This window comes from Perognathus longimembris, chromosome 6, assembly GCF_023159225.1.
Source record: "Perognathus longimembris pacificus isolate PPM17 chromosome 6, ASM2315922v1, whole genome shotgun sequence".
Lineage (NCBI taxonomy): Eukaryota > Metazoa > Chordata > Mammalia > Rodentia > Heteromyidae > Perognathus > Perognathus longimembris.
In genome coordinates this window covers 78,599,627-78,626,723 of record NC_063166.1, presented here as the reverse complement: position 1 = coordinate 78,626,723, position 27,097 = coordinate 78,599,627, and the positions used below count along the sequence as shown (strand labels likewise).

Genomic DNA, 27,097 nt, shown 5'->3' with positions numbered 1-27,097 from the left:
TCGGGTTCTTTCAGTAATGGCGGACAACTACATGGTTAGCTCAAATCACAGAAGAGCGACAACATAATGTTGTTTTGGGATTTTTTTTTTCTGCATTTCATACAAAAGTCACCTGTCAGAGGAAAAGGTTGTATTTCCAGATATATATGGTTTTCACAATGTGTGTTCTTTGGTTGTACATGAGGAATACAGGAAAAGGTGTATTTGATTAAAGGTGCAAAATAGAAATAAAACTTCCCATCCACTGTTTGTTGTTAAGATGTCAAAGCTGGTGATCTCCCTAGCAGACAATGAAGAAAGGCCAAACTGCCCAAAGCAACAGTGTTTTAACAAAAATCCAGCACACAAAATCCACATAAAGCATTGTGGGAAGCGAGGCCTTCCTTGGAAAATGCTGCATTCTCCCCCAGACCTGGAGAAGCCAAACAGCATTCTGGCCCGCTTTACCAGTACTGGAAGGATACAGCTGAAGGATCTAGGCTGGACGGCCTATCACTGGAGGTAAGGGAGCTCCTGTGTGACGCTGTCCACTGAACAAGGAAAAATTACCCTGAAGGGTTTTACCACCAGTTTTGAGACTCCAACGCAAACGCCTCATTCTGCAGGTGTATCTTGTATACAACAAGGTTAAAAAGGAATTCCAGCCTGAATGTTTCCCACAGTAATAAAATACACAGCACCTTCCCTACCCTTCAAGGCAGGCAGAGGATGCCAGGGTGGGAGCAGCCACCAGTGCCCGGATGTGGCTCTGGGCACCCTGAGCTCGGTGAGGGAACAAGCATGCGCGGTCCCCACTCACACCTGTGATAGGACAAGAGAATCAAGCCTGCTCCCATTTCCCAGTCACAGTAAAATATTCTCCCACGGTCCACCCTAAATTATACAGCCTCTCTCTCCTAATCTATATAAATAAAGTAGAAAACCTATTTTTTTCCTTTGGTAGACAAATACTTTTGGGCAAAGAAAAACAGTACTGCCAACCAAAACCAAGCATTTCTCAGGCTGTTAAAAAAAAAATCAGTCTCTTAGTAAGCAAAAGCACCAGAAGTCCTCTTACAAAGAAAAAAAAATGTCTAATTTTACAGGTAGGTTTCCAAACTACTAGCTGCTAAGGCACCAGAGTTGATGTCAGTACAAGCCATTTTCGGACCATCGCTCTGACAGTTTTCTTAGGTGTGTGCTCCGCACACTCAGGGAAAAGAAGCTTCCACACCCATTGCTCTCAGGATCGCATGCATGCCCATCGTGAGTGAGCTCGGCATTCTTGTCCATGGCCCACTTGACACGAGCTGCATCAGGACTGCGCGCTCTACAGTTCAGGGCACTGCATCTCCATTGACATCGCCCGTGAACTCAGCTCTTCACGCGCCAGCCACGCACCGGCCACTGCCTGCTTCACTCACAACCTGTGGCTGAGCCCCATGAGAGCACCCTTCTCATGCAAACTTCCCGTCCCTCTCATGGGGACTCTGCAAATCAGTGACACTCACCACCGGTACACGCACTGTCACTCTTCTGAGGTAAAAACAAAAAGGTGAGAAGGTAAGGACCACCTCCTGTGTGAGATGTGAGCATGCGTGGTAGACAGGACGCGAACTCCTCGCTGGACGCCATCTACAAACACTTCACAGAAGGTCACTATTACACTGCTTGCTTTTCTCTCTGACCTGTGTCTCCCAAGTTACTAAAACAGGGCCACCAGGCACTACTTCTTTAACCTTGCAAGCTCTTAATGCTAACTTAATTGCTAAACTGTGCCTTCAATCAAATCTTCAATAAGATTGTTTAGTAAAATATTTTAAATATCACTCAAACATTAACAAAACAAAACAGAAAACTTAACAACCCTTTCTTTCCCTACCTTTCCCCAAACTAATCTAACTACAGCTGAGGCAGAACTGACAAAACAGTCAAACTTCTCTAACACACTCAAAGAGCAACAAAAACCCAGCATATTTAAGGTGGCAGGTTGCCTTACAAGAAACTTTTATTAACGTACTCTCTAGTGAACATGAACCTATTCAGCTACTTTCAAGGAGAGTGACTTTCTCTGATGACACATTTACAGCCGGTCACGGGACTTCACTAGGACAAGGTGACATCTGCAGCGACAGACATGGTGGTTGGAATGACAGATGAGCGCCTCCCGCCTGCAGTGTTCCACCCACCATGTTCCAACATGGGGAGGCCATGGTCTCCTGCAGCACCCCAAGCCTCAGCCGGAGCCTGGGGGGGACCAGGGTGGAGGCCATTCTTCTCTAGGCCGCTGTGAGGGCAGGAAGGCAGCTGCTTGTTCCTGGACGCCCCGGAACCGCATGATGGGTGTCGGGCCGGAACCGCATGATGGGTGCTCCACGAGGCCGAGGCTACCACTCGGGGGACAGGGCTGCAGGGGCATGTGCTGGCTCTTCTGGAATCCAGATCTTATACACGACGCCTATCCGCAGGAAGAACTTGCGCAGCACCGCGCGGAGCTCGGGGATCAGGTCAAACTGCATAATTTCACACAAGTAGGGGTAGTACATGGAAGCGTGTGCTTTGAACTTGAGAAGGGACAGAACCAGAGAGGTAAAATTAGACTCCGCACTAGTGGTTTAAAAACGTTCACCTCCCTGAAACTCTTTTCTTACTATTAGAAACCTGTTAGTTAGACACATTAAAATTGATTTGAATTATACTTTTATTATCTATTTTAGGGGCTGGTCCTAGGACTTGAGCTTAGCTTCTTGAGTTTGCTCAGCTCATTTATGGCTGCCATTCTACTACTTGAGCCACAGCTTCAGTTCTAGCTTATTGCTGGTTTAACAAGATAATCATGTCTTGGATTTGTCTGCTGGGGCTGGCTCCAAACTGCATCATTCCTCAGATTTCAGCCTCTTGAGTGCAGGATTATAGGTAGGAGCCAGACACTCGACTATACATTTAATTATATTGGGATAGTTTTGCTATCAGAACTGAATAGCTCTTTCATTTTGTAAAGCAACTTCCCAGGCTTAAACCAGCACTCCACCACTTCAACCCCGCTTTCCTGCACTGAGAATCACCACCTGTCCCCAACAGCCACCCATGTGGCTGACACTGCAGCCTTTCTCAACTAGGGCTCTTCCAGGCAAAGACCCACATCCAAAAGCCCCTATTTTGGTTCATCTACGGTGCGTGTACAATGGTGCTAGACATGCTCTATCCTTGCAAGCTAGTAAAAAGCCCTGGCTCCCTGCCCTGGAGTAGATATCGGGCTCTACCGTCTATACCTTCTCATCATTGATTTTGAGGGTTTTCGTTAGCAGTAACAACAGGAGACTTGTCCAGGCCTCTCGATGGCTTTCTGAATTCACCGTGATGAAATAGGCAAGAGCTTCACTGCACACACTGAATTAGGAAAGGGAACAGATTAAGAGCTGCACTCAGTGGACAGCCCCTGGGTTTTATGGTGTTTCCTGAGTACTAACACTGGCTGGACTGTTCCGGGCAAAGCACTGAGCCCTAGTTTCTTCGGCTATAAAATGGAAATCAGTGTTATCTCACCATCTGATGAATTGCTAGTATTTTTAAACGAGTTGTGCTAAAACCTTGATATTTATGTATATCTTTTAGAGAAACTACAAGACTATGAAGGTAATTCTCTTTTGGGCTTGATCTAATTAAGCCAGGTATGATGGTACACCCCTGTAATATCGGCTGAGGAGACTGAGGTAGGAGGATCACAAATTGAGATCAGTCTGGGCTACATAGCAAGTTGGATGTTAGCCCCGATTAAAAACTCAAAAACAAAGAGAAAAATGAATCCCTGATGTCCTCTTTAACTGAATCTCTCTCGGCTATGCCTTGTTAGTTGTGTATTCTCTTGTAAGACAACTGTGAAGTGTGTAAGATAATGAAGAGAAGCAAAACGGAAAGGGAAAAGACATCACTCTAGGAGGTACAGATGACACTCTGGCACTTTTTTTTTTGGCCAGTCCTGGGCCTTGGACTCAGGGCCTGAGCACTGTCCTTGGCTTCTTTTTGCTCAAGGCTAGCACTCTGCTACTTGAGCCACAGCGCCACTTCTGGCCATTTTCTGTATATGTGGTATTGTGGAATTGAACCCAGGGCTTCATGTATATGAGGCAAGCACTTCTGCCACTAGGCCATATTCCTAGCCCCTGGCACTTTTTCTTTCTAGGTTTTTTTCCTTCCCAGTGCTGGGAATGGAACCCAGAGCCTCTCACATAGAAGGCTGGGACCCTGTCGCTAAGCTGCACCCATCAGCCCGGAAAAGCTCTGCGTTTAATGGCTATAGCTATTCCATTGTGGGAGTTACCACAGCTCAGCTGTCCGTCCACAGTCATGCTGTTCAATCACTTTCTGTTTATTAGTGAAGTTCATGTTTCTGAGGGATTTACGTAGTAGATTTTCTAACAATGGAATTACTGAGTCAAAGAGAATTTTCAGGCTTGAATATAATCTGCTTTCCAGAAAGATCATGTCACTGTACACTCTCACCAGCTAGGCAAGAGATTTTTGCTTTACTAAATGGTTGCCATTATAACATGTTTCTGGTTTTAAACCTTAGTGATGTAAAAGGAGGCTCCACAACAGAGGTTTAGCTCAGTGCTCAAGGCCCTGGGTTCCATCCCCAGCACTAAACCAAACCACAACGACAACACGAGTTGGGAAGTGAAATTGTTGAAGTGCACCAATGAAATGAAACTAAAGTAAGCAATGCCCAATGCCCAGGAAGCAGTGGCCAACACCTACTTTTCTGCCAGGGCCTTTCTCACTGGTGCTCATTGTCTCCCGACTCTGCGTGTTGGCACCACTGAGGCACGCACGTCCTGGTATGCATGTGACTAATTCATCCTTCTCAGAAAGAAGGAAGGACAGGCTGTCAGCTGACAGCAACCTTGAAGAGGACCTCCTCCCAAGGCCCCAGAGTGCGAGCCAGAATCGGCATTGGTCTCTAGCCTCGGACACCGTGGTCAGAGCCCTTTCCCTGCCCGGGATAGGGACAGTACCAGAGGAAGTCTTTGGAGAAGCAAGCAAGGCCCTGTCTTCTCAGGAAGAGAAAGGTGAAAGAAAAGTTTGTGGGGTGTCTGTATTTGTCTTGACTCTTCAATTCACAGTAATGGGATGGGTACTGTATGTGACAAAGTTTAATGGTAAAGCAGTCTTACGTTAAAAGTCGCTGCTGGATCTCGCCCCAGGAGTCCCTGCGGCTCTCATCCACATACATTCGAAACAGGATCCTCAAGCAGCAGGCCAGGCTGCTGGTTTCTTGTTTGAGAAGATTGGGCTTAGATTTGCCTTTAAAGCCTAGAGATGAGAAGGTTATCAAAGTACTGCCTGCTGCCAGGCTCCTTTAGGAAATACAGAATCTACTCCTCCGTCTCCTGGCTCAGTAGTGCTGCTGGAGGCCAGCATAGAGCACCACCCCCCCACCAGCACGCAGCCTGGGTCCTCCAGGTACACTTGCTGGAGGCCAGTGCAGAGCTGCCCCCCACCCCCCGGCTGCCCCGGCCCTCCAGTTACACTTGCTGGCTGGCTTTGAGCACCATGAGCTTCATCTTCTTAAACCTAATAGCTCTTAAGAATTCTGGCACACTTCTACGCTACACGGTTTCTTTCAGCCAAAGACATGTGCAAAACACTCTCATAAGCAAAATCTTATTAGGAGCAGACATAAAGCTTTCAGATATTTTAAAACCATAAAGAAAAATCTTCTCTTTAGTTGTACTTTAAAATGGCATTTAGAGAAAAGATAAACAAAAATTACATACGTATACTTATGTGTGAAGTTCAAACTAATGAGAATTTCCTTAGCCTTGGAGAAAAGTATCATATAAAGATAAATGTCTGCATATCTTTAGGATTTATATATTTGTTCTTGGAGGTAGGAAGGAGCGAGAAATTCTAAAGCCTTGAATTTAGAATTTAGACGCGTGGCTGCTTTGTTTTCAACTCCCATCTTTTCATATCACACTTAACTTTGAATGTCCAATGTCACAAGTGGAAAGGTGAAAGTTCTCTAATTTCCAGTCTACCTTTCCATCAGATACTTCCTGAGACTCTACCCTGGGCCAGGCACTTTCCCTGCCCTGGGATGAAACCCATCTTGCATCAAGCACAAAACTGTCTAGAGTTATTCCGAAACACTGCCAACATAGGTAGCTGAAGTTTGTGTTGTGTTATCAACACAGCCCTCATAGCGCAAGTGGAGTCCGTGTGTTCCCAGGTATTTTGCTACGACAATGTATTCTCCATAAACATAATGGGTAATGTTAACAATACCCCAATCTCCCCGAGGCTTTCATGCTTTAGGATGGGGACCAGTGTGTCCGCCAGCCACACTGTCTGCTGCATGCTACCTGCTCGCCACAGGACCGTCCGCTGCTCGTAGTTGGAGTTGAAGGCCTTGGAGAACGAATGGGATTCCTGCAAGCAGTCTAACAGCTTGAAAAGGTGCTGGGAAGACATGTGCTTGTACATGCCTTGGTCTTCTGTCTCGATGTGGATCTCTGCCTCCAGCGTGTCTTGCTGCGGGGAGAGGGAGGAGAGGGAGGGGTGCACAGTGGTGTGCACACTGTGGTGGCACACAGAGGTGGTCCTCTCTATGAAGCCCACACAGCTCCCCAGTGCCTGCGGCCATTCCCACTTAAACTTTGCCCTGGAGCTCGGAGTTCTGGGTTTTAGTTCCACTGTGGCAATGTCAAGTGACCACTATATTGTCCCTGAATGTAGGGCTGGAAAGAGATGATCAAGGTGGGCTTTGGACAGCACAGCACAACCTCTGAGCAAGCCTCCTGTGGAAAAGAGACACCCCACCCTGGCCCAGGCCTGCGGTCATTACCTGGGCAGCCACCATGTGCTCTGCGTCCTCCTTTTTGCTGGTTGCAGGGTAGAATACGATGTTGTCAATGGTCTGAATGAGTTCCAGCTGGACCACACACTTGATGAGGAGGCTGGCAAACAGTTTCTGATCTATATTAGATGATAAAGATTAACCCTAATAATGGCTCAGCCAGTAGCGAGCTCCCACCGCGTGCCTGAGCTCCAATACAGAGCAGATGTCCTGCAGCACCGAGAGCAGTCCTCTTACTGGAAGAAACGTACTCCCACTTCCCCCCAATTAACCACCTTAACTGAGGCTGATGAAGAAGCAGAGTCTTGCATCTGCTCTCAGGAGGGAGCTGGCTGTGCAGCAGTTACTAAATGATGGTGCAGCAGGTCCTTTGTAATGGATCCTTCAAAAGCTAATGGTGACCCCATTTTTTTCTATTGTGGTGCTGCTTGGTATCTGGACCACAGGCAGAATGGACTGCTATGAAGACACAATAGACTGCAAGACTCTAAAGGCCAGAAGCACACGCCTCAGTCTGCCTGAGTGTGCCCAGACTTAACTCTAGGGTACAATGGTTAAGTTAGACCATGTGTCCAGGCCCCGATCACTCAAACATGCCACAGTGCCTGCCCAAAAGCCACTGAAGGATTAACAGAGATCATACATGTTCATGGAACACTGTTTGGCACACAACAAGTGAACCTGGTTTTCAAAATGCGAGATGCTATGGTCTGGGAATGTGGTAGAGTGCTTGCCTAGCATGCATGAAGCCCTGGGTTCGATTCCTCAGTACCACAGAAAGGGCCGGGAGTGGTGTTGTGGCTCAAGTGGTAGAGTGCTAGCTTTGAGCAAAAGAAGCACAGGGACAGTACCCAGGTCCTGAGTTCAAGCTCCAGGACTGGCAAAAAAAAAAAAAAAAAAAAAAAAAGGGTGTGTGTGTACCAGCGCAACGCTGAGAGACAAAATGCAAAAACCTGAAACTTACATCCAGATAAGGGATTTTTTTTTGGGTGTATATGCCAATATTGGGGCCTGAACTCAGGACCTGGGCTTTTTCACTCAAGGTTGGTGCTCTATCACTCGAGCCTCAGCTCCACTTCTGACTTTTAGTTAATTGGAGATAAAAGACTCATGGATTTTTCTACCCTGGGCTGGTTTTGAACCGTGATCCTCAAATCCCAGCCTTCTGAATAGCTAGGATTATGGGCATGAACCACCAGCACCCAGCTCCAGAAAAAGGATTTCTAACACATAAGGGGTACTTCAAAACAACAACAAAAGGGCCAAAAACCACTATAAAATGAGCAAAGATTGTGAACACAGAAAACAGAAGTGGTCTTAAACAGAAAACTGCTCAATCTCAATCATTATAAAAAAAAAACTGTAAATTAAGTTACTCAAGAGACCAAATTCACCTCTGTGCTTCTGAGTATCAGGCTACCTCCAATAGACCACCACTTGGAAATACCTCTCACAGTGGCAAATGCTGGTTGACATGGCCCAGCAGTACAGTGCCTTTCTAGCAAGCTCAAAATCCTGGGCTCAGGAAGTAGAGCTGTGGCTCAAGTGATAGAGAGCTAACCTTGATCAAAAGGAGCTCAGGGGACAACAGTGCCCAGGCCCAGAGTTCAAGCCCCACACACAAAAAATTTTAAATCCTAGGTTCAAACTCCAGTACTACTCACTCCACCCAAAATGGCATGTGTTTGCTTTATTTTTGGCAGTGCTGGGATTTGAACGCAAAGCTTCTCATTTGCTACACAGGTGCTCTACCAGCTGAATCACACCAATAGCCCTGGCAAATGCTCTTCTTCACCCAACCCACAATTCTATTTCTGGATTTACTATATCATAGAAACTAATGACATGAGCATTATTTTATACAAACAGTACTGCTGTAGTAGCAAAAGACTAGACTAGTAATGTATATGAAACAACAAAATACAGAAACATTATTAGCTAAAGACACATGAACATACTCATATTGCAAAAGCTCAATAGTATAACAGAATGTGGAAATTCATTATGTACTGATTTTAAATGCACTGTAAATAGGAAACAAATTCATAGTGCATAATTTGTAAAAAGGAGAGAAAAATTTCTATACGTGTGTCTGTGTGTCAATGTGAACACACACACTTGTGGGCACAGGAAGGGAATGAGGCTCAGGGGCTCGGCTCATCCCCTTTACCCTTTGGTGCCTCCCAAACAGCGGAATCTCATAAAGTGTTAACTGATGAAAACAAGCAAAAAGCAAAGGGCCTTACTGGCATAGGGTCTCCCCTTCCAGCTGTCATCTGTTGGGTTGGAGAGCTGGCTCTGGCCTCTCTCAGACGCATTCTTATCGATGCTGCTTAAAGACTGGCGGTCCAGATCTACATCCTAAAGGCAAACCAGGGAAAACCATGAAGCTCACTTTTCTTCAGTCCCTGGGCAGAGATGTGACCATTTTAGCACTCATGAACTGACCAGCTTTAATTTAAACTTCACATTTTTCTACTTCAGTTCAGGAAATTTCTCTACATTTTATGATGTAATGATGAGTATGGCAAAGTTTTTACTAGATCAAATTCAAAATTAAATGAGCAGTGTGGTGTCTAGGTTTTCTGTTTTCTTAGTAGTGGTACTGGGGTTTGAACACAGGCCTTGGGCTTGCTACACAGGTGGTCTATCACTTGAGCCACCCACTAACTTTTAAGTTGCTGCGTACTATGTGCCTTTCAAAAATCTATATTCTAGCCAAGTGCTGGTGGCTCACACCTATAATTCCAGCTACTCAGGAGGCTGAAATCTGAGGATTGCAGTTTGAAGCCAGCCCAGACAGGAAAACCCGTGAGACCTGTATCTCTAATAAACTACCCAGAAAAAGCCAAAAGTGGCACTTATGTGGTAGAGTACTAGGTTTCAGCAAAAGAAATTCAGAGACAGAGCCCAGGCCCTGAGTTCAAGTCCCGGAACCAAGAAAAAAATATAGTCTTAGTTATTTGGGAATATAAGGTAATTCAACTTTTTATCACTGTCCAGCAAATCAAAGTATACCAAAGTGAGATTTGAATTAGAGTTTATTATTTATCTTTTGTTTGTTTTGTTTTTTTGCCAGTCCTGGGCCTTGAACTCAGGGTCTGAGCACTGTCCCTGGCTTCTTTTTGCTCAAGGCTAGCACTCAGCCAACTTGAGCCACAGCACCACTTCTGGCCATTTTCTATATATGTGGTGCTGGGGAATCAAACCCAGAGCTTCATGCATACGAGGCAAGCACTCTTGCCACTAAGCCACATCCCAGCCCCCTTATTATTTATCTTGTGGTGCTGTATTTTTGTTTATTTTTTTAACTCAGGGCCTTGTAATTGCTAGGCATGTGCTATACCACTGAGGGACACTGCATTCCTTAAATGAGAACTTATGCCGTCTCACAGAAAAGACCACTGTGATTTCTTAGGTGGTATGCAGAGCGCTTTTAACCAGGAGGCAAATAAAAGGGTCATCACACAAGTGCTATTTTTTCCCCCTATTTTCATTGTTGCAAATACTCTATTTGGACCATATTGAACCACCTTCATTCAAGCTGCTGTTTTAACCATGTAACATTAGAACTGACCTTAGAGTCCATGATAATGAAAATTCCTTAAAGAAATTACAACAGGAAGAGGCATTCTCAAGTAAGGACATGGACAAGTGTTCTGAGTGTTAACACATTATGTGGGCACACACGGATACACAGAGCAAGCTAGAAAGCCAGCTGTGCTTTGTACTGAGTAAGAAGAACTTTTTGAAAAATATGTTCCTGTGTTAAACAATGGTAGCAAACATTGATTTTAGATGTTATAACCTTTCTCACTGACTTCCTATCAGAAAGTGCAAATCACACAGGCTGACTCATCTTTTGTTGAGCTAGAAGAAGGAAAACATGACAACAACATCATCCTACCAAATGTTTTTCGAATGACTCTTCCTCCATCCCTGCAGGTCTCCAGGTCAGCAACCTTAATGGAATGAGAGAGGAGGAAAATGTCAACATCCAAGGTCAACCGCTAAGGTCACCAGCTGCAGAAGGACGCTCCTGACAACTGCGCTTTACTTACACATGTGGGATGGTGGTTTTGAAAATATCCAACATACAGTTGCAGGTTTCATCCCAGACTTCAGGACTGAATTTCTCTCCGTTGGATATCACTAAGTTCTCCAAGCAATTGGTGCCTGATCGAGCCAATTGTTCATTATCTACACAACAAAACATTAGGAGGCGTGAAACCGTAACTACTGCTGGGATGGCAGGGGCCCAAGGGCTTCCACTAGGAGGCCAAGACTGAAGCTGGAAATCTGGAGGCTTTAATTAATGAAGCAAGGCTTCAGAGAGGGTAAAAGTTTCAGTTTAAATATACTAGTAAGAGAAAAAAACGTCTTATCTAGTTTCATTGCCAGGGATGGAAGACTAATTTTTCATTACTTTAAGTGGTGCATATACAAGAAATGGCAAAAAATGGAACTACGAGACCAGTGTTTCTCTAAATTCAGTTTCATGTTACATTTCCAATTTTTGCCATGTAAATACTGTCAACTGTTTTGAAGTTTATTTTTAAAATAGACGCATGCTTGGAAAAACCTAAGTTTAGTCTAAGCCAATAAGCCAGGTGTGGCGCCAGATGGGCATCTTTCACTCCTCAATCAACACACTCACTATACGCACTCACGCAACAAAAACCCGCCACCATGACACTCTTCCTCTCCACTCCAAAGTACTTGAGAAAAACTCTTTACTACAGACATACTCTTTACTACATACATACACTTTACATCATACACTACTAGAAATAGCATAGTGCCCAAAGACACAGCTTTTAAAATATAAAAAACCAACAACCCTACATTCCACCTTAAAGAAGTGCTTTATGAACTGAGCACACTGGTGTGCTGTTCCTTCTTGTGGCATGGCATTCACACTTACATACTGACACTGTGTAAGACACACCATGCCAAACACTTAGACAATACCTTGTTTAACACACCACTGCAACTGGGCAAACACGTCAGAAAGCAGCACTTCATTTAAAGCTTCATAAAACTGAGTAAATACGTCACAGATGGCGTATAGGGCATGATTGCACGTTGTGGTCATCCACTCAGATTTCTGAAAAAATGAGAAAAAGTAATCGTAAAAGTCACTCTCTGCAGTGAAATGGGTAGTTTGGTATATCATCCTGAATACAACTCTGGACAATGATTTAAAGATATGGATTGGTCTTAGAGTGCTTACCCTGCATACATGAAGCCCAAGGTTCGATTCCCCAGCAACACATACATAGAAAAAGCGGGAAGTGGCACTGTGGCTCAAGTGGCAGAGTGCCAGCCTTGAGCAAAAAGAAGTCAGGGACAGTGCTCAGGCCCTGAGTCCAAGCCCCAGGACTGGCAAAACAAACAAACAAAAATAAGTTCCCTTAACCAGGTGCCGGTGGCTCATGCCTAAAATCCTAGCTACTCAGGAGGCTGAGATCTGACAATTGTGTGGTTCAAAGCCACCCCAGGCAGGAAAGACCAGCCACACACACACACACACACACACACACGCAGGCAGTGCCCAAAGCGCCCTACCTCCGACTGCTGCTCAGGGAGTTTCATATTGTCAAAAATCCGAAACACAATTCTGAACAGGTCCTGCCACCAGTGCTTCTCAAAGGTGTGGCCGTAGCTCTTCATGATCTCAAACATGACCGTCAGTCCTCTGGAGGAGACAGGGGAGAGTGAGCCAGGAAGGAGATAGCAGAGCAGAGATGGGGAGGAAAAGGCTTGCGGGACCAAGGGACCCGTTACCTGGTCCGCACGTCCAGCTTGCACCTATTAATGATGCAGGAGAGCTCAAATAAGATGGGGAACCAACCTCGGACCCAGACTCTGTCGCCAGGAGCGACATTCATGTCGTCGCTTGTGTATTCTTGTAGCACCTACAATGGAAGTCACATCTCAGAGCAGCCTACACAAGGAAAATAGGGAACCAAAAAGAAAGCAGACAAAGAGCAAGACCTCACACACTTCCCTCTCCCCAAATCCTCTCCACAGCAGTTACCGTGTGGATCCCCACTGAGATAGAGAGTCAGTCACTCACAAGGGCCTCTGTGCCTTCATGAGTTTTGGAGGAAGCTGAGTGCGGCACATCATAGAAGTGTGGGTGGGGTAGACTGCATTCACAAGAGTGCCAAACATCCAGAAGGAAGCCTTAGCCTTTGTACTTAATAGCAAAGGAGTAGCCGTTGTTTATGGGGTGATTGCTATGGGCCAGGAGTGGTCAAGTGCTTTGCGTGAACTGACAGCTCAGGCAACAATCTCATGTGGCAGGAGGAAGTGATGGCACCAGTTTCCTCAGGCCCTTAGTAGGCATGCACAGCCAGGATGTGGCAGTCTCCTACAGTCTCAGTCTGAAGTTCTTATTCTGCCTTAACTGCAACCACAGTGGTGGTAGGATCTTTTGTTGTTAGTTGTGGGGCTTGAACTCAGGGCATGGGTGCTGTTCCAGAGCTCTTTTGCTCAAGGCTAGCACTCTGCCACTTTGAGCTCCACTTCCAGTCTTCTGGTAGTTAACTGGAGTCTCATGGACTTTCCTGCCTGGGCTGACTTAGAACCACAATCCTCAGATCTCAGCCTCCAGAGTAGCTGGGATTACAGGCATGAGTCACCAGAGCAGCCAGTTTTTGTTTATTTTTAATCAACTCTGGTTATCAAATATCAGACAATCTGTTTGCTTGGTAAACCTCCTGCAAACAGGCTATTAGTCATTTCTCAGGTCTGAAGTGGACACTAAAGGAATCAACACCAATACCTAGATGGTGAGGGGGAGGTGCCTCACGGGTGCTGTGTGCCTCATCAACACTGGGTCCCCTTTGCTATTACTTATGTTTTTGTAATTTTGTGCTTTGTTTTCTGCCAGTCCTCAGGGCCTGAGCACTGTCCCTGGCTTCTTTTTGCTCAAGGCTAGTAATCTACCTCTTGAGCCACAGAGCCACTTCCAGCTTTTTCTATATATGTGGTGCTGAGGAATCGAACCCAGGGCTTCATGTATACGAGGCGAGCACTTTACCACTAGGCCATATTCCCAGCCCTTACTTGTGTTTTTGTTTAAGACAGGTCTGGCTATGTAGTCCAGTCTGGTTTCCAACTTTGGGAACCTCCCGAGTCAGGCTCCCAAGTAGCTTCGATGTGCTTGCCCCCCCTAAAACTTCATGCTTTGGGACTGTCATTTAAGCCAAGCAGTTTGGGAAGGTCTTACCCAGAAAAACCCCAAACACTTTCAGGAGAAAACAGAAGTAATGGGTTTTGTTTTTTTTCTTTTAGTGAGGACAGAACCCAGGAACTTGCACATGCGAAGCAACTCCACCTCTGGGCTCTATCCACAGCCCCAAAGGGGCATGATCTCCCTGATATATGACTGTTAACAAAGGGAGACAGAGAGACAGTAGAGACCAAGTCTGTGAATACTGTATATGTTCTTGATACATTGTATATTGCATATATGTCTACCTGACCTAGACAAGGGATAGAAAAACAGGTCGTAAGATATCACAAGAAATGTACACACTGCCCTACTATGTAACTGCACCCTCTTTGCACAACACCTTGTAAAAAAATTTATGTTCAATTAATAAAATAAATAAATTAAAAAAAAATTACAATTAGAAATACTTATCCATTCAGCTTTCCAATATATTAGTGAGAAACATTGGCCCATTTTGCAAAAAAAAAAAAAAATGTGACTTCTCAAGCATGTCACTTGTTAAAAGTCCAGCTTCTTAAGCCCTGCTAAAACATACGAGCTAAAATACTATACTACTTCCCCCAAAATCACGTGTAGAAGGCTGTGTAAAAACTGGGACAAAGTAGGGGAAAGGCAGAACCTCACAAGGGCAGTATGGCAGGAGTGAGGGGCCTGCCCCAGGAGGGCAGCATACCCGCGGCCTCTCCGAGACGTATCTCCCGCAGAAGCGGATGAGCCGGATGGCCTCCATGCTGGTGTCGGGGAAGGCGGCATTGCAGGCAAACTCCGACAAGCACTTCACAGCATCCTGGAAGGAGTCGATGGCTGCCGGGAAATGGTGCTGGAAAATGGTGGCTGGGGAGACACAAGACACAGTCCTTAAGGGCAGGATGGGAAGTGGAGTGGAGATGAAAACAGGAAGACTGCCTTGGGGGAAACCTAACAGCAGCTCAGCACTTCGGAGGGCTTTTCTTACTTGCTCTACTTCCCTGTGACTCAGTTTTCTCTTTGGTAGAAAGACGACAACAGGGATGCGCTTGGGTCTTGTTAGTCATGGTGCATCGACACTGGATCGGGAAGGACAGGATCCTGAGAGTGTGATGGAATCCATTTCCACTAACTGGGAACCATGTGACCTGGTCTCGAGAGTGCTTGTCCCCAGAGTGACTGCAGACGCAGCAGGACTGACCTCCCTGCCAGCAGCGCTGCAGGGAGCTCATCTAGTGCCCATCCCCTCGGCAGGACGGCACAGAAAGGCTGTGCCAAGAAGGCGGCAGGGAGGGGCCCTGCTTATAGCACAAAAGCTGCAGTGAGGCCGAGCGGCCACACAGCGTATGCCTCAGTGGCTTGTGGACTGACCTCATCGCCTCCACGGTGCCAAGCCCCACAGCGGAACCAAGGCCAGGAGGCTGCTGGGGGCCACTGTAAAGAAGGGCTCCCCTGCCGGGCGCCCAGCGGGCCACAGCCAGGCATGGGCACTTACACACGATGTGGCCTGTGGTCTGGAAGGCCAGCTCCACGATGTTCCCATCATGGTCAGAGGCCGCCTGGTGGAACACAGCAAAGATGTTCTTCCAGCCTGAGCGGATGTTGGCCGCCTGGGAACTCACCATCTGGGCAATGCAGCGGATCACCATGTCCCGGATGGTGGGAGACCTGAGGAGGGACGGACAGTCACATCCTCTGCGCTGAGCGTGAGAAGACGTGGGGCTCCTCCCTCAGAGAAGCAGCCAAGAGGAGAAGACCATTTCTAATGCATATGGGACTCCACATTCATTCAGCCTCCGTCCTTTCTCCCCTTGTGATTTTCTGGTGGTTAATTGGCGATGAGTCTTATGGACTTTCCTGCCTCGTAGAAGGCAGTTCAGTGATCTGTGCCCCCCCCCCCCAACACTGTTCACCTCCCCAACCACACCAGACTCCCCAACTCCTTACCATGCTAAGGAGCCTAAGAGAAGTCTTGCCGGGTTTTTGTTCTTTCTTGTCCCCCCCCTCCTAACATGGCTTGCTCCTCCCTTCTTCCCAGTGTTCCTGAGCATGGCTGAGGGCTGCAATAAAGGATTCCTTCCAGGGCTGGGGATATGGCCTAGTGGCAAGAGTGCTTGCCTCGTATACATGAGGCCCTGGGTTCGATTCCCCAGCGCCACATATACAGAAAATGCCCAGAAGTGGCGCTGTGGCTCAAGTGGCAGAGTGCTAGCTTTGAGCAAGAAGAAGCCAGGGACAGTGCTCAGGCCCTGAGTCCAAGCCCCAGGACTGGCCAAAAAAAAAAAAAAAGGATTCCTTCCATTCCCACCCCACCCACCCAGTGTTCTCAGCACTTGTCCACCATGATTTGTATTTGAATATATGTATGTGTATGTGTGTGTGCATGTGCGTGTGCGCATGTTCACGCACCAGTCCTGGGGCTTAAACTTGTGGCCTGTGTGCTGTCCCTGTCCCTGAGCTTCTTTTGTTCAAGGCTAGCACTCTATCACTTGAGACAGAACTACACTTCTACCTTTTGTGGGGCACTTTATTAAAGAGTCTCGTGGACTTTCCTGCCTGGGCTGGCTTCAATGTTGATCCTCAGAGCTCAGCCTCCTGAGTAGCTAGGATTATAGGCGTGAGTCACCGGTAGCCAGCTTGGGTTTTAATTTTATTATGGAAAATTTCAGACACAGAAACGGAGAGAGGATGATGTGAGAAATCAGTGTAGCCATCCTCTAGGTGCCACTAGGGCCAATTCACTGTTTACTGCTGGACTGTCTGCACTCCACTACCTAGCAGGGGCAGGGAGCTCATTTCCTGCCTCACTAGAACCTCCCTGGGGCCAAAGGTTGCAGCCATGACTTACCCTCACCTGAGATGTTTCCACAGTGGCCCTTTACCACTAACCTACCAGGTGGGCCACCAAACTCAGCTTTTCCTACAACCTCCCCAAGTACCATCCCCAATAGGGGCATGTGCATGCACATGCGTGCATGCTCATGCGTGCGCGCGCACACACACACACACACACACACACACACACACACACACACACACACTCTGGTTCCGCTAGCTGCGGCAGAGGTATGTAGCACAGATACCCTGGGGAATTTACCAAGGACAAGTGAGGCAAATCACACCTGTCCATTCTCTTTGCTTCCACCAACAAGGCAAGTGAACCTCATGCTTAGCGTTAGAAGGGAGCTCTAGACCCAGTGGGGAATCTGAAAAAGGGTTTTTTCCACATTACCTGTTTTTCTTCATAATATGCTCAAAGGGTCTCAGAAAATCTTTCTGGAATCGGAAGTTGGCCAATTCACCCTTCTCTAGAAACTTCATAGAGAGTTGCCTTAAAGAGTCCACTGCAAAGATAGCCACGTCTTCATTGGGGTTACAGCCAACCTGAGCAGGAGCAGGAAGTGAGGTCAAACAGGTGGAAGGTCGCAACTGTGGATGAGGCACTCTGCACAACCGATGGGCACACACTCTGAACCTGGGACAGACACCCAACCTGCACACAGTCTGAACCCCAGGAGAGGGCCTCCAAAATGCACTGATGACCTTTAGATGTGAGCCTTCTTCTGTGATGGGGGTATTTGAGTATTTGCATTAGCCCTGGAGTTTTAACTGATTCTACAAGAATTCTAGCAGACATGACTCCTACCAAGCTATCCTTCTCTACAGGGAAAATAAAGTAATGGCACCCTCAAAGTAAAGCTACTGTTTGTGGCCTTGGCAGTACCAAGATTTGAAAGCAGGGCTTTTTGCGACCCAGGCAGGTCTCTTGCTTGAGCCATGCCTCCAGCCTTCTCCACCTTTTCTTTTAAGGTGATCTTGTTAACTGAACCCAGAACCACCTACATGCTAGGAGAGCACTCTACCACTTGAACCATACCACCAAACCTTTTGGTTTTTCCTTTTGCTTCTGAGATGGGAGTCTCACTAGTTTTGCTGGCCTGTAATATGGTCCTCTGGCCTTTTTTTTCCTGAGTGGCTAGGATTGCAGGCATGTGCAACCACGTCCAGCTTGGGTCCAAGTCTTTAAATCATGTTATTAATTTAGCTACCTATCTTTTCTGACACTGACAAGTTGAAAAGTTATGAAAAGTTACCTTATTGAAGTGATCTCCAATCACATGCCATATTCGGGACCACTGCAGCCGGATCCGATTCATGTTGTAGTATGAAATCTCCACGATCTTCTGCAGGCTGAACATGCGAGGATGGTGGGGGGATGCCAGCTCATCCATGGACACAGCACACAGCCAGCGGACAAAGTCAACTACAGGCCAGAGCCGACAACACGCGCAAAGCCTCATTAGTAAGCCAGACGGCCATAACGGAAGGCTTCTGTGGTCGCAGGCAAGTGACATACATACCAATTGCATTTCCATCCAGTCTGGTGGAGCCGGTAAAAATTCTAAGGTGACAATCACAGACAAAATGAAAGTCAGATGTGGAAGCTGGGGTTCCTCAGATACACAGAGGAGGAGAAAATGCTTTAGGTCTTGCACCTTTGCCCAAATAAACAGTGACAGCCAGGCATAGTGATTTCTGCCTGTAATCCCAGTTATCTAGGGGTAGAAGCAGGAGGGTCTTGACCTGGGCAAAGTTTGTGAGACCCTGTCTCAAAAACAAAATGGGAACAAAAGGTTTGGAAATGCAGTTCATGTGGTATAGCACCTGAGGCCCTGGGTTAAAATGCCAGTGCTTCAAATGAGCAAATGAAGTAAAATAAACTTCGAGGCACCACTTGGACAGAAATGGTGAGTGCACTGAGCTGAAATCTCTCTTTGCTTGGGGATAGCCTCTGACCTTGGTCCTCCTGTATATACCTTTCATATACCTGGGATTATAGGCACGTACCACCATGCCTGGCTTGTTTGTTGATACAGAACCTAGGAACTATTTTTTTTTTTGCTGGTCCTGGGGCTTGAACTCAGGGCCTAGGTGCTGTCCCTGAGACTCTTTGTGCTCAAAGTTAGTGTGCTACCATTTGAGCCACAGTGCCACTTCTGGGTTTTTTCTGTTTATGTGGTATCGAGGAATCGAACCCAGGGCTTCATGCATGCTAGGCAAGCATTCTACCAATAAGCCACATTCCCAGCCAAAGTTTATAATTTTTTTTTATATTTTTTTTGCCAGTCTTGGGGCTTGAACTCTTGGCCTGGACACTGTCCCTAAGCTTCTTTTGGTCAAGGCTAGCACTCTACTACTTGGGCCACTTCTGGCTTTTTCAGTTTATAATTTTTTTAAAGGCTAAAATTCAAGTGACGTCATTACCTGTCCACGGCGACAACCACACTCTGAGAGCTGGTCTCACCAACTGATTCCTGGAAGCTGGCCATTTGCCTTCTGTCCACACCACCACTCACCAAATTACCTGCAACGCAATGCCCAACATCAGTAGGATTCCCAACGCAGCCCAGAAATTAGACCTACATACACTCTGCTCCTGAATGCAGGCCAGGAACAAGAATGAGAGGGTTGTGCATGCAAAACCCCAGAGACAATAAATGAAAAGACACTATATTTTGGCTTTTAAAATATACCCTTCATATAAACTGTACTGTATGTACCAACCACCTTCCGGTCTCTGACGCCTTTCAAGCCCCAACAGTATTAAGATCTTGTATTTAGGAGAACAAATTGAATCAACCGACACTAGTCCAGCACGGAAAAACATGCAACAGCTGCCCCCGGTGGGGTGCCTGAGGAGCTTCACAGGGTGTTGCTGGTCATCCTCACAAGCCTGAAGGAGGGGTGCTGCCACAGCTGCCAGCTCCCGGCCTGGGCTTTCTTCACTCACTGTAGTCTGCCATTCTTGGCACTGGGCAGGCCCTGGGAGCCACAGAGGCTCCGCCTGGACCCTGCCTCTGTGGTTTCCTTGACAGGGTGACCTTGCTCATGTCACTTCCTCTGTCCTGGACTAACTGGGGAGGTTGCTGCCTCTTCTGACCCTGATTGTGCTTGTACAGTGCTGGGACAGGCCACCAACTGCTGGGGCTACAGCTCCTCTACTAGCATTAGAATTCGGTTCCCTACCTGGAAGGGGCAGGGAGGGGATACGCCCCCCCCCCACACACACTGTGCTCCCCCAGGGTGTTTCAAGTGAAGACTGGGAGGGGTGCTGCTATCTCCCTCCATGGTGAAATCATACTGAGGGGCAGACACACATGCCCATGGCCTTCAGAACAAAGAAGAGATGGCTCACAGGACACTCCCGGACATTCAATTGGAAGCATCGTGCCCCCATTCTCTTGCAAATCTCTGTCAGCCAGCTGAGGGCCTGAGCTCTTACCAAGGCCAAGGCCCATGAACTCTTCTCCTGCCAACGTGTGGCCTTTTAGGCTTCCTTCCCTCTCTCGCCCAGAGCCAGACAGGTAGCGGGTCTTCACCCCGGTTCCTATCAGTTGAGCGAGCTCCAGCTGGCTGATGCATTTCAAGATCTAAGGGAAAGAAAGTATGAAGAAATGAGTTCCCACCTTACAGCTGGAAAAGGCGCTGCGTTTCAGGTCATTCGTGCTGGGGAACCCATACTTGTCACAGCAGGAAGGAACTCTGAGGCTATCAGGCTCACCTTCCTAGAGGACAGAAGGCCTAGCAAAGGTGGCCAGCCGCAGCTACATGACCCTTTGACGTGGGTCCTGAGGACACACGATTGTATATTATTTTTGTTTTGTTTTGGCCTGGGGCTTGAACTCAGGGCCTGAGTACTGTCCTTGGCTTCTTTTTGCTCAAGGCTAGCACTCTGCCACTTGAGCCACAGCGCCACTTCCGGCTTTTTCTATATATGTGGTGCTGGGGAATCAAACCCAGGGCTTCATGTATACGAGGCGAGCACTTTACCACTAGGCCATATTCCCAGCTCCTGTATATTACTTTTTAACTATTAAAAAGAGCAATAAGCAAAAGTAAAGCTGGCACAGTGGGGATATGTCATACAGGTGTTTATGCAAACTCAGCAAGTGCTCAATACAGAAAGCGCTTCCACACAACACGGCAGCCTCACTGCCCCCACCTTCACACTTTACTTGCCATCTCCGGTCTCGCTCAGGGCCTTGGCCCCCACTGATCACGCATACATGCAGGTCCCCACAGACAACAGCCCCGACTCTCCGGATCACATCCCCATCTCTGCTTTATTTCTTACTTTATTTTTCCTTAGTACTTGCCACTTTGGGACATTTGACCACTTATTGATTTGTTCTAAGCCTTACGTGTCCCGAGGATATTAACTGTGCCTTCATGGCAATGTTTGCACTTATGAGATAAACCTAGACTTAACTGCCAGGAGAACAGAACTGACCAAGAGAGACCCCACCCCCAGGCCGGGAGTGGTGCCGCAGGACGGGAGAGACACACCTCGTGCCACGAGTTCCCCAGGTAGTTGCCATCAGTGTGAGCCACGGTGATGAGCGTCTTGATGGTGTCAATGTTCTTTTGCTTCATCTCTGTGATGCTGGAGCTGGCCGTCAGCAGAGAGAAGCGAGCCAGGGCTTGAACGTAGGCATCTCGTTCCAGCTGAAATGGGAGCCCAGAGCACATGTGAAATCTAGCTCACCTCTTCCAATGACCTCAACACACTTATCTATCGGGTCCTTCGATCTGCTGAATGCCAAGACTGTTAAGTAAACTCTAGCATCCACAGGGATCAGCCTTCCCAGTTTACTTTTGAGGCCATCACAGACTGGCAGTGGCTTCTGAAAAAATAGTGTCAGAGCCTGAGGTCCCAGTACAAAAGACAATGGATGAATGGAGACGGAGACAACAAATTCTCATTGACCAGAAAGCAATGCTTGGGACAAAAAAAAATTACCTCTGACTTCACAACAGCTGGAGAATTGGACTTAACTGATAGTATTTTTCTTTTGTTCTCTCTCTTTTTACTTTTTTGTGCTGGTCCTGGGACTTGAACTCAGTGCCTGGCCACTGTTTTCTTGAGTTTTCTTGCTCAAGGCTCTCAACTCTACCACTTGAGCCATAGCTCCACTTCTTGACTTTTTTGTAGTTAAATGGAGATCATAGTCTTGCAGACTTTCCTATTCTGGCTGGCTTTAATCCAAGATCCTCAGATCTCAGCCTCTTGAGTAGCTAGGGTTGCAGGAGTGAGCCACCAGTATCCAGCAACTTGTTATATTTTTCAAAATTCAAAACAAGTGCATAGACATATTAATTTTGCATTCATGTGTTTTTCTCAAAGAAGGCTGAGCAATAAAGAAAATAACAAAAACGTATTTTGGAAGAAAAAAAATACTGTCAGAATGCTACAAACAGCCTTGAGCTGCCAATCACATCCCAGACCTCTGTACCCCACTCCCAGCCAGGAAAAAGGTATTTGTTTATTTGTTTTGTTTTTGTTGCCAGTCCTGGGGCTTGGACTCAGGGCCTGAGCACTGTCCCTGGCTTCTTTTTGCTCAAGGCTAGCACTCTGCCACTTGAGCCACAGCACCACTTTTGGCCATTTTCTATATACGTGGTGCTGGGGAATCGAACCCAGGGCTTCATATATATGAGGCGAGCACTCTACCACTAGGCCATAGACCCCAGGAAAAAAAATATTTGAAGCATTAAGGCAGCTAAGTTAGGCAGATGGGCGAAAAAAAACTGCTTTGTCACATCTGAGCAAAAGGCTTGAACCCTACTTACCTCTAAAGAAACTTTAAATGCAGTGTTTTCCCTAAATGAGGATGTTAGCAGCACAAAGCCATGGGGTTCTTCTCAGTAGGAAAGAGTAAGAAGTCTGCTGGACACTTGATTAACTAGGCATTTCTGACTGTTTCTAAGTCTTGCCAAATTTAAAAGAATACAAGGCAGTAGTAGGGAGCCTTGCTCATGTGCACTCACCTGCATTGAGAAGATGCAGGCGATTCGGATGGCGCATCGGATGCCTTCCAGACACAAGGAGGCCACTTCAGTGTCGTCACAGTTCTGAAGCCCAATGCTGTAGGCTGCCAGCAATGGCGTCCACACCAGCTGGCAAAGAAAGCAAGCTTCAGCAACCCCAGAATTGCAGCAGGGAAAAGCTCACTTAGAGGTACACTGTCGGCTAGGGGAACAGCCAGGACACACGTTCATTGCGACCTGGATTTCAACCTGTTCTGCTCACAGTATAAATAATTCCTCTGAAACTGGTCAAAGCAATCATTGTAAACATTTTATGCACTAAATGTACAAAGGAAGTATAGTTACTGGTGGCTACCATGCCACTTCTACTTCAGCCCGTGCCTACAGCAGGCATCACTAATCAATCAAAAGTCTCGTTCCCTGCTGAATCTGTCTTTATACAGCATACCAGTGAGTCAACAGTAATCACAAGTTGGCATACAAAACTTGTGGTATGTTCTATAAACTTAAGTTTACTGAAAGGCTCTCTCCAATTTAAATTACCTAGACATTACTTTTCTTTCAACTTTCTTGTGAATTCCTTGAAAATAAAATAAAAGGTCACATTAGATACGGAAAGTTACCATAAAAACACTAGAGCTGGGCGCTGTGGCTCACACCTGTAATCCTAACTACTCAGCAGGCTGAGAATTGAAGATCATGGTTCAAAGCCAGCTTTGTTTAAAAATAGACACTTTAGGCCATGTGCAATGGCTCACGGCTGTAATTCCAGCTACCAAGGAGGTAGAGGTCAGGATAGTAGTTTGAAGCCAACCCAGACAAAAAGTTATTGAAGCTCTACCTAAACAAAAAAGATGGATATAGTGGCACACACCTGTGATCACAACTATGTAAGAGGCCTGTCATAGGTAGAAGGATCACAGTCTGAGGCCAGCCTGGGGCAAAAATATGAGATTCACCTAAAAAATAACTGAAGTGGAAAAAGGGCTGGGGGTGTGGCTCAAGTGCTGGGTCCTGAGTTTAAATCCCAGTACCGCCTCCCAAACAGCCTTCAGTCACTTCTTGTCTTTTGCTTCTACAACCTAATCTCACCTAGTACACTAACCCTGAGACTGCTGAGGTGAAATATCACAAGAAAACTCTTCTTTTGTCTTTTGCTTTGGACACAGGATCTTCCTATGTAGCCCAGGCTGGCCTAGAACTTGTGATCTTCCTACTTTAACCTCCCAGATGCTGGAATTACAGGCAGGTGACTCTCAACCCAGCTTGTACTTATATGTATATATTTTTTCATTCCAATAAATATTACTTTTTTTTTTTTTTTTTTTTGCCAGTCCTAGGACTGGGACTCAGGGCCTGAGTATTGGCCCTGGCTTCTTTTTTGCTCAAGGCTAACACTCTACCACTTGAGCCACAGCACCACTTCTGGCTTTTTCTGTTTAAGTGATGCTGAGGAATCGAACCCAGGGCTTCATGCATGCAAGGCGAGCACTCTACCACTAAGTCATATTCCCAGCCCCTCAATAAATATTACTTTATATGATCAGATGCACAGAGGCATTGAGCCTTTGTGTTCTTCCCCTAAGAGTATCCTCCTTTTTTCTTTTTATATTTTGCCCTAAGCAATTATTTAATCAATCCCCTGGAAGTCCTTACACCAACTCTGATCTGACCACCTTTCTTTCAGATGATGAGCAGAGAGGGGGGTGAGTCATCTGACCATGGTCACAGAGGATTGAAACCCAGACATTCTGACAGCAGAGTCTGTGACAGGTGTTGGCCCTTCTGCCCTGTCACCAAGGGACATGAAGTGAGGACTTCCTTTAGAAGCCCGGCCTTTCCCTTCTCCTTGTCTCTTCCTCTGGGCACTTGGTGATAGCCTGCCCCACTGTGAATCAGGTCTAGCTCCATGTTCCATCTCAGGATACTCACTTTGAACATTGGCCGGACATGGTCCAGGTGGGTAGCACTTGTGAATGGGGCTTTGGCATGGCTCACGGCCTCCATGAGAGCTTTGGCTGTTTTAGCCATTTGCTCCATCTCCAAATTGTACAGCAGCCGCCTCTGCTTTTCACTAGCCACATCTGCAAGGAAGTAAGAGCCGGAAAGATGGATGGTACTCACAGAGCATCTGCCACCTGCAGGGAACTGCATCAGAAGTTCACAACAGTCAACTCCCAAGTCCTCCAAACGTGCCATGAGCCTGTTAAAATATGCTTACCACTCCTCACACAGGAAAAACGAGGCAGAGAAAAGTCACACAGCTAATAAGCTAATAAGCTGGACTTGCCCCAGAGCAAGTGTTCAAACCACAGCGCCCAGTGACTCTCACCCACTGACAGCTTCATAGGGGTAATTAAGGGAGCTCTAATCAAGGTTGGCAGAATCACCATTTGGATGAAAGTGAGGTATTAAGAAGGTAATTTAGCTCTTAGATTACCTATTTAAAATTCCTCTTGTTCCTAATCACAAATTGAGAAAACTAGTCATATCATAAAAAGAATTAACATAAGCATAATTAATCATTAGTATTCAGATACCTAGATATGCAAATCACGTACCAACAGCATTATTAATTATGCATTCTGATAAACTAAATGGAATCATTTGTGCGCTAGACTTAATGGAACCATTTGCACTGGACCTTACTCTGCTTCGTAGACTTTGTTGCAATCGAGTGCTCTTTTGTTTCCTTCATGGCGATCTTCTTGCCTTCAATCTCCTCATAGATGCTGGACAGATATTCCTCTGGCAGATCTTTACTATCATTGATGCCCCGATTCATTTTAATATACTGCTCTTTTGTCATTTTATTTTTTACCTGAAATTTTTTAAAGATTACGTAACAATCAAAACAATATCCAAGTGTCCAAACCCAGCTCCTGTGCAGCTAGGACGGTGCGGGAATCACGAGTGGGCTTTACCTGTGGGCTGTGCAGGTCTGTGGTGAGCATGATAATGGAGTAGGCCAGGACATACGCAGTGTCAGCACTTGCAAACAGAGTTTGCCTGGAAGAGAAGATTCCGGATGTAAGGACGGGTCCCAGACACATGTCACTGAGAGCAAACTTTCAGCTGCAAGGGATGCCCAGCCCAGGGACATTCTCATACCCTCACCATCACTGAATGCTAACCAACAACCCAGGTGCAGATGCTTAACAGATCTGAGGCTTCCTGGAAACATCTTGGACCAGAATGAGAGAGAGGCAAGTGGGAAGATTCAGGAGCTGCTTGCTCCTGTGCTGGCCCCGCCTGCCTCCCCTGAGGGTGAGGCCTCTTACACCAGCTCACTAATAAGCACCTGGCCTGCCTGAAAGCACCCGTTCCGCATGTGCAGGTGCCAGACATAGACAACAAAGGCTGCCACTTCACAGCAGAGACTGTAGGAAAACATTTATGTCACTCTAAACCGTATGCTGGTGTGGCCTTGCATGCATGGTAAACCGTGCACTCAGACATTTCTGGTTTCATGTGCAGTGGAGGGCCGGCTTCTGAGTCAGGCAATGCGTGTTCACGCTGATCTGCTACGACCACCTGACTAATCTTATATAGGCTGCTCAATCTGTAAAACAGGACACTACTCCCACTGATGACAGGAAATGCAGGTAAAACTTGGGACCTGCCTGACATACACAAAGTGCTCACAAAACATTAGTTCTTTTTTCCTTTCATAGATTTTTTTTCCCCCCAGAGCTGAGGACCAAACTTGGGGCCTTGTGCTCGCCAGGCAGGCGCTCTTCCACTGAGCTAAATCCCCAGCCCCTTCTTTTTTCCTTTCAACTCCTACCAAGTACAGAAACTACCCGTCAAAAAAGAATCCAACTGAGCACGGGTAATTCATACCTGTAATCCTAGCTATGCAGGAGGCTGAGATCTGAGGACTGAAGTTCAAAGCCAGCCAAGGAAGGAATATGAGACTTTTATATCCAATTAACTACCAAAAAGCTGAAAATGGAAATATGGCTTAGGTGGTATAGCACTAGCCTTAAGCAAAAAAAAGCTCAGCATCCGGGCTGAGTTCAAGCTCTAGGACTGGTGCACGCGCGCAAACACACACCAAAAAAGAACCCAGGCAGGGAGCCAGTGGCTCTCATCTGTAGTCCTAGCTACTCAGGAGGCTGAGATATGAAGACCGTTCAAAGCCAGCCCAGGCAGGAAAATGGAACAGAACTATGACTGAAATGGAAGAGTGCAAAAAATCTCAGGGATAGCATTCAGGT

At 46.6% G+C, this 27,097-nt stretch overlaps 1 protein-coding gene across 2 annotated transcripts in view; it reads right to left on the bottom strand.

Annotated features, from left to right (window-relative positions):
• Positions 1–701: 701 nt before the first annotated feature.
• Arfgef2 (ADP ribosylation factor guanine nucleotide exchange factor 2) overlaps positions 702–27,097 on the bottom strand; it is a 69,660-nt gene continuing 43,264 nt past the window's right edge. For both annotated transcript variants that reach the window (XM_048349591.1, XM_048349592.1), the window contains exons 17-39: positions 25,802–25,886; positions 25,527–25,698; positions 24,810–24,961; positions 22,878–23,006; positions 21,396–21,554; positions 20,332–20,479; positions 19,314–19,413; positions 18,410–18,450; positions 18,143–18,312; positions 17,281–17,432; positions 15,544–15,716; positions 14,755–14,915; positions 12,626–12,756; positions 12,407–12,536; positions 11,810–11,945; positions 10,900–11,038; positions 10,746–10,800; positions 9,085–9,199; positions 6,827–6,957; positions 6,345–6,513; positions 5,154–5,292; positions 3,252–3,369; positions 702–2,543 (exon numbers count right to left, since the gene is read on the bottom strand). In XM_048349591.1, the coding sequence (XP_048205548.1) occupies positions 2,367–2,543; positions 3,252–3,369; positions 5,154–5,292; positions 6,345–6,513; positions 6,827–6,957; positions 9,085–9,199; positions 10,746–10,800; positions 10,900–11,038; positions 11,810–11,945; positions 12,407–12,536; positions 12,626–12,756; positions 14,755–14,915; positions 15,544–15,716; positions 17,281–17,432; positions 18,143–18,312; positions 18,410–18,450; positions 19,314–19,413; positions 20,332–20,479; positions 21,396–21,554; positions 22,878–23,006; positions 24,810–24,961; positions 25,527–25,698; positions 25,802–25,886 (3,082 nt within the window). In that variant the 3' untranslated portion in view covers positions 702–2,366. The remainder of the gene's footprint in view (positions 2,544–3,251; positions 3,370–5,153; positions 5,293–6,344; positions 6,514–6,826; positions 6,958–9,084; positions 9,200–10,745; positions 10,801–10,899; positions 11,039–11,809; positions 11,946–12,406; positions 12,537–12,625; positions 12,757–14,754; positions 14,916–15,543; positions 15,717–17,280; positions 17,433–18,142; positions 18,313–18,409; positions 18,451–19,313; positions 19,414–20,331; positions 20,480–21,395; positions 21,555–22,877; positions 23,007–24,809; positions 24,962–25,526; positions 25,699–25,801; positions 25,887–27,097) is intronic.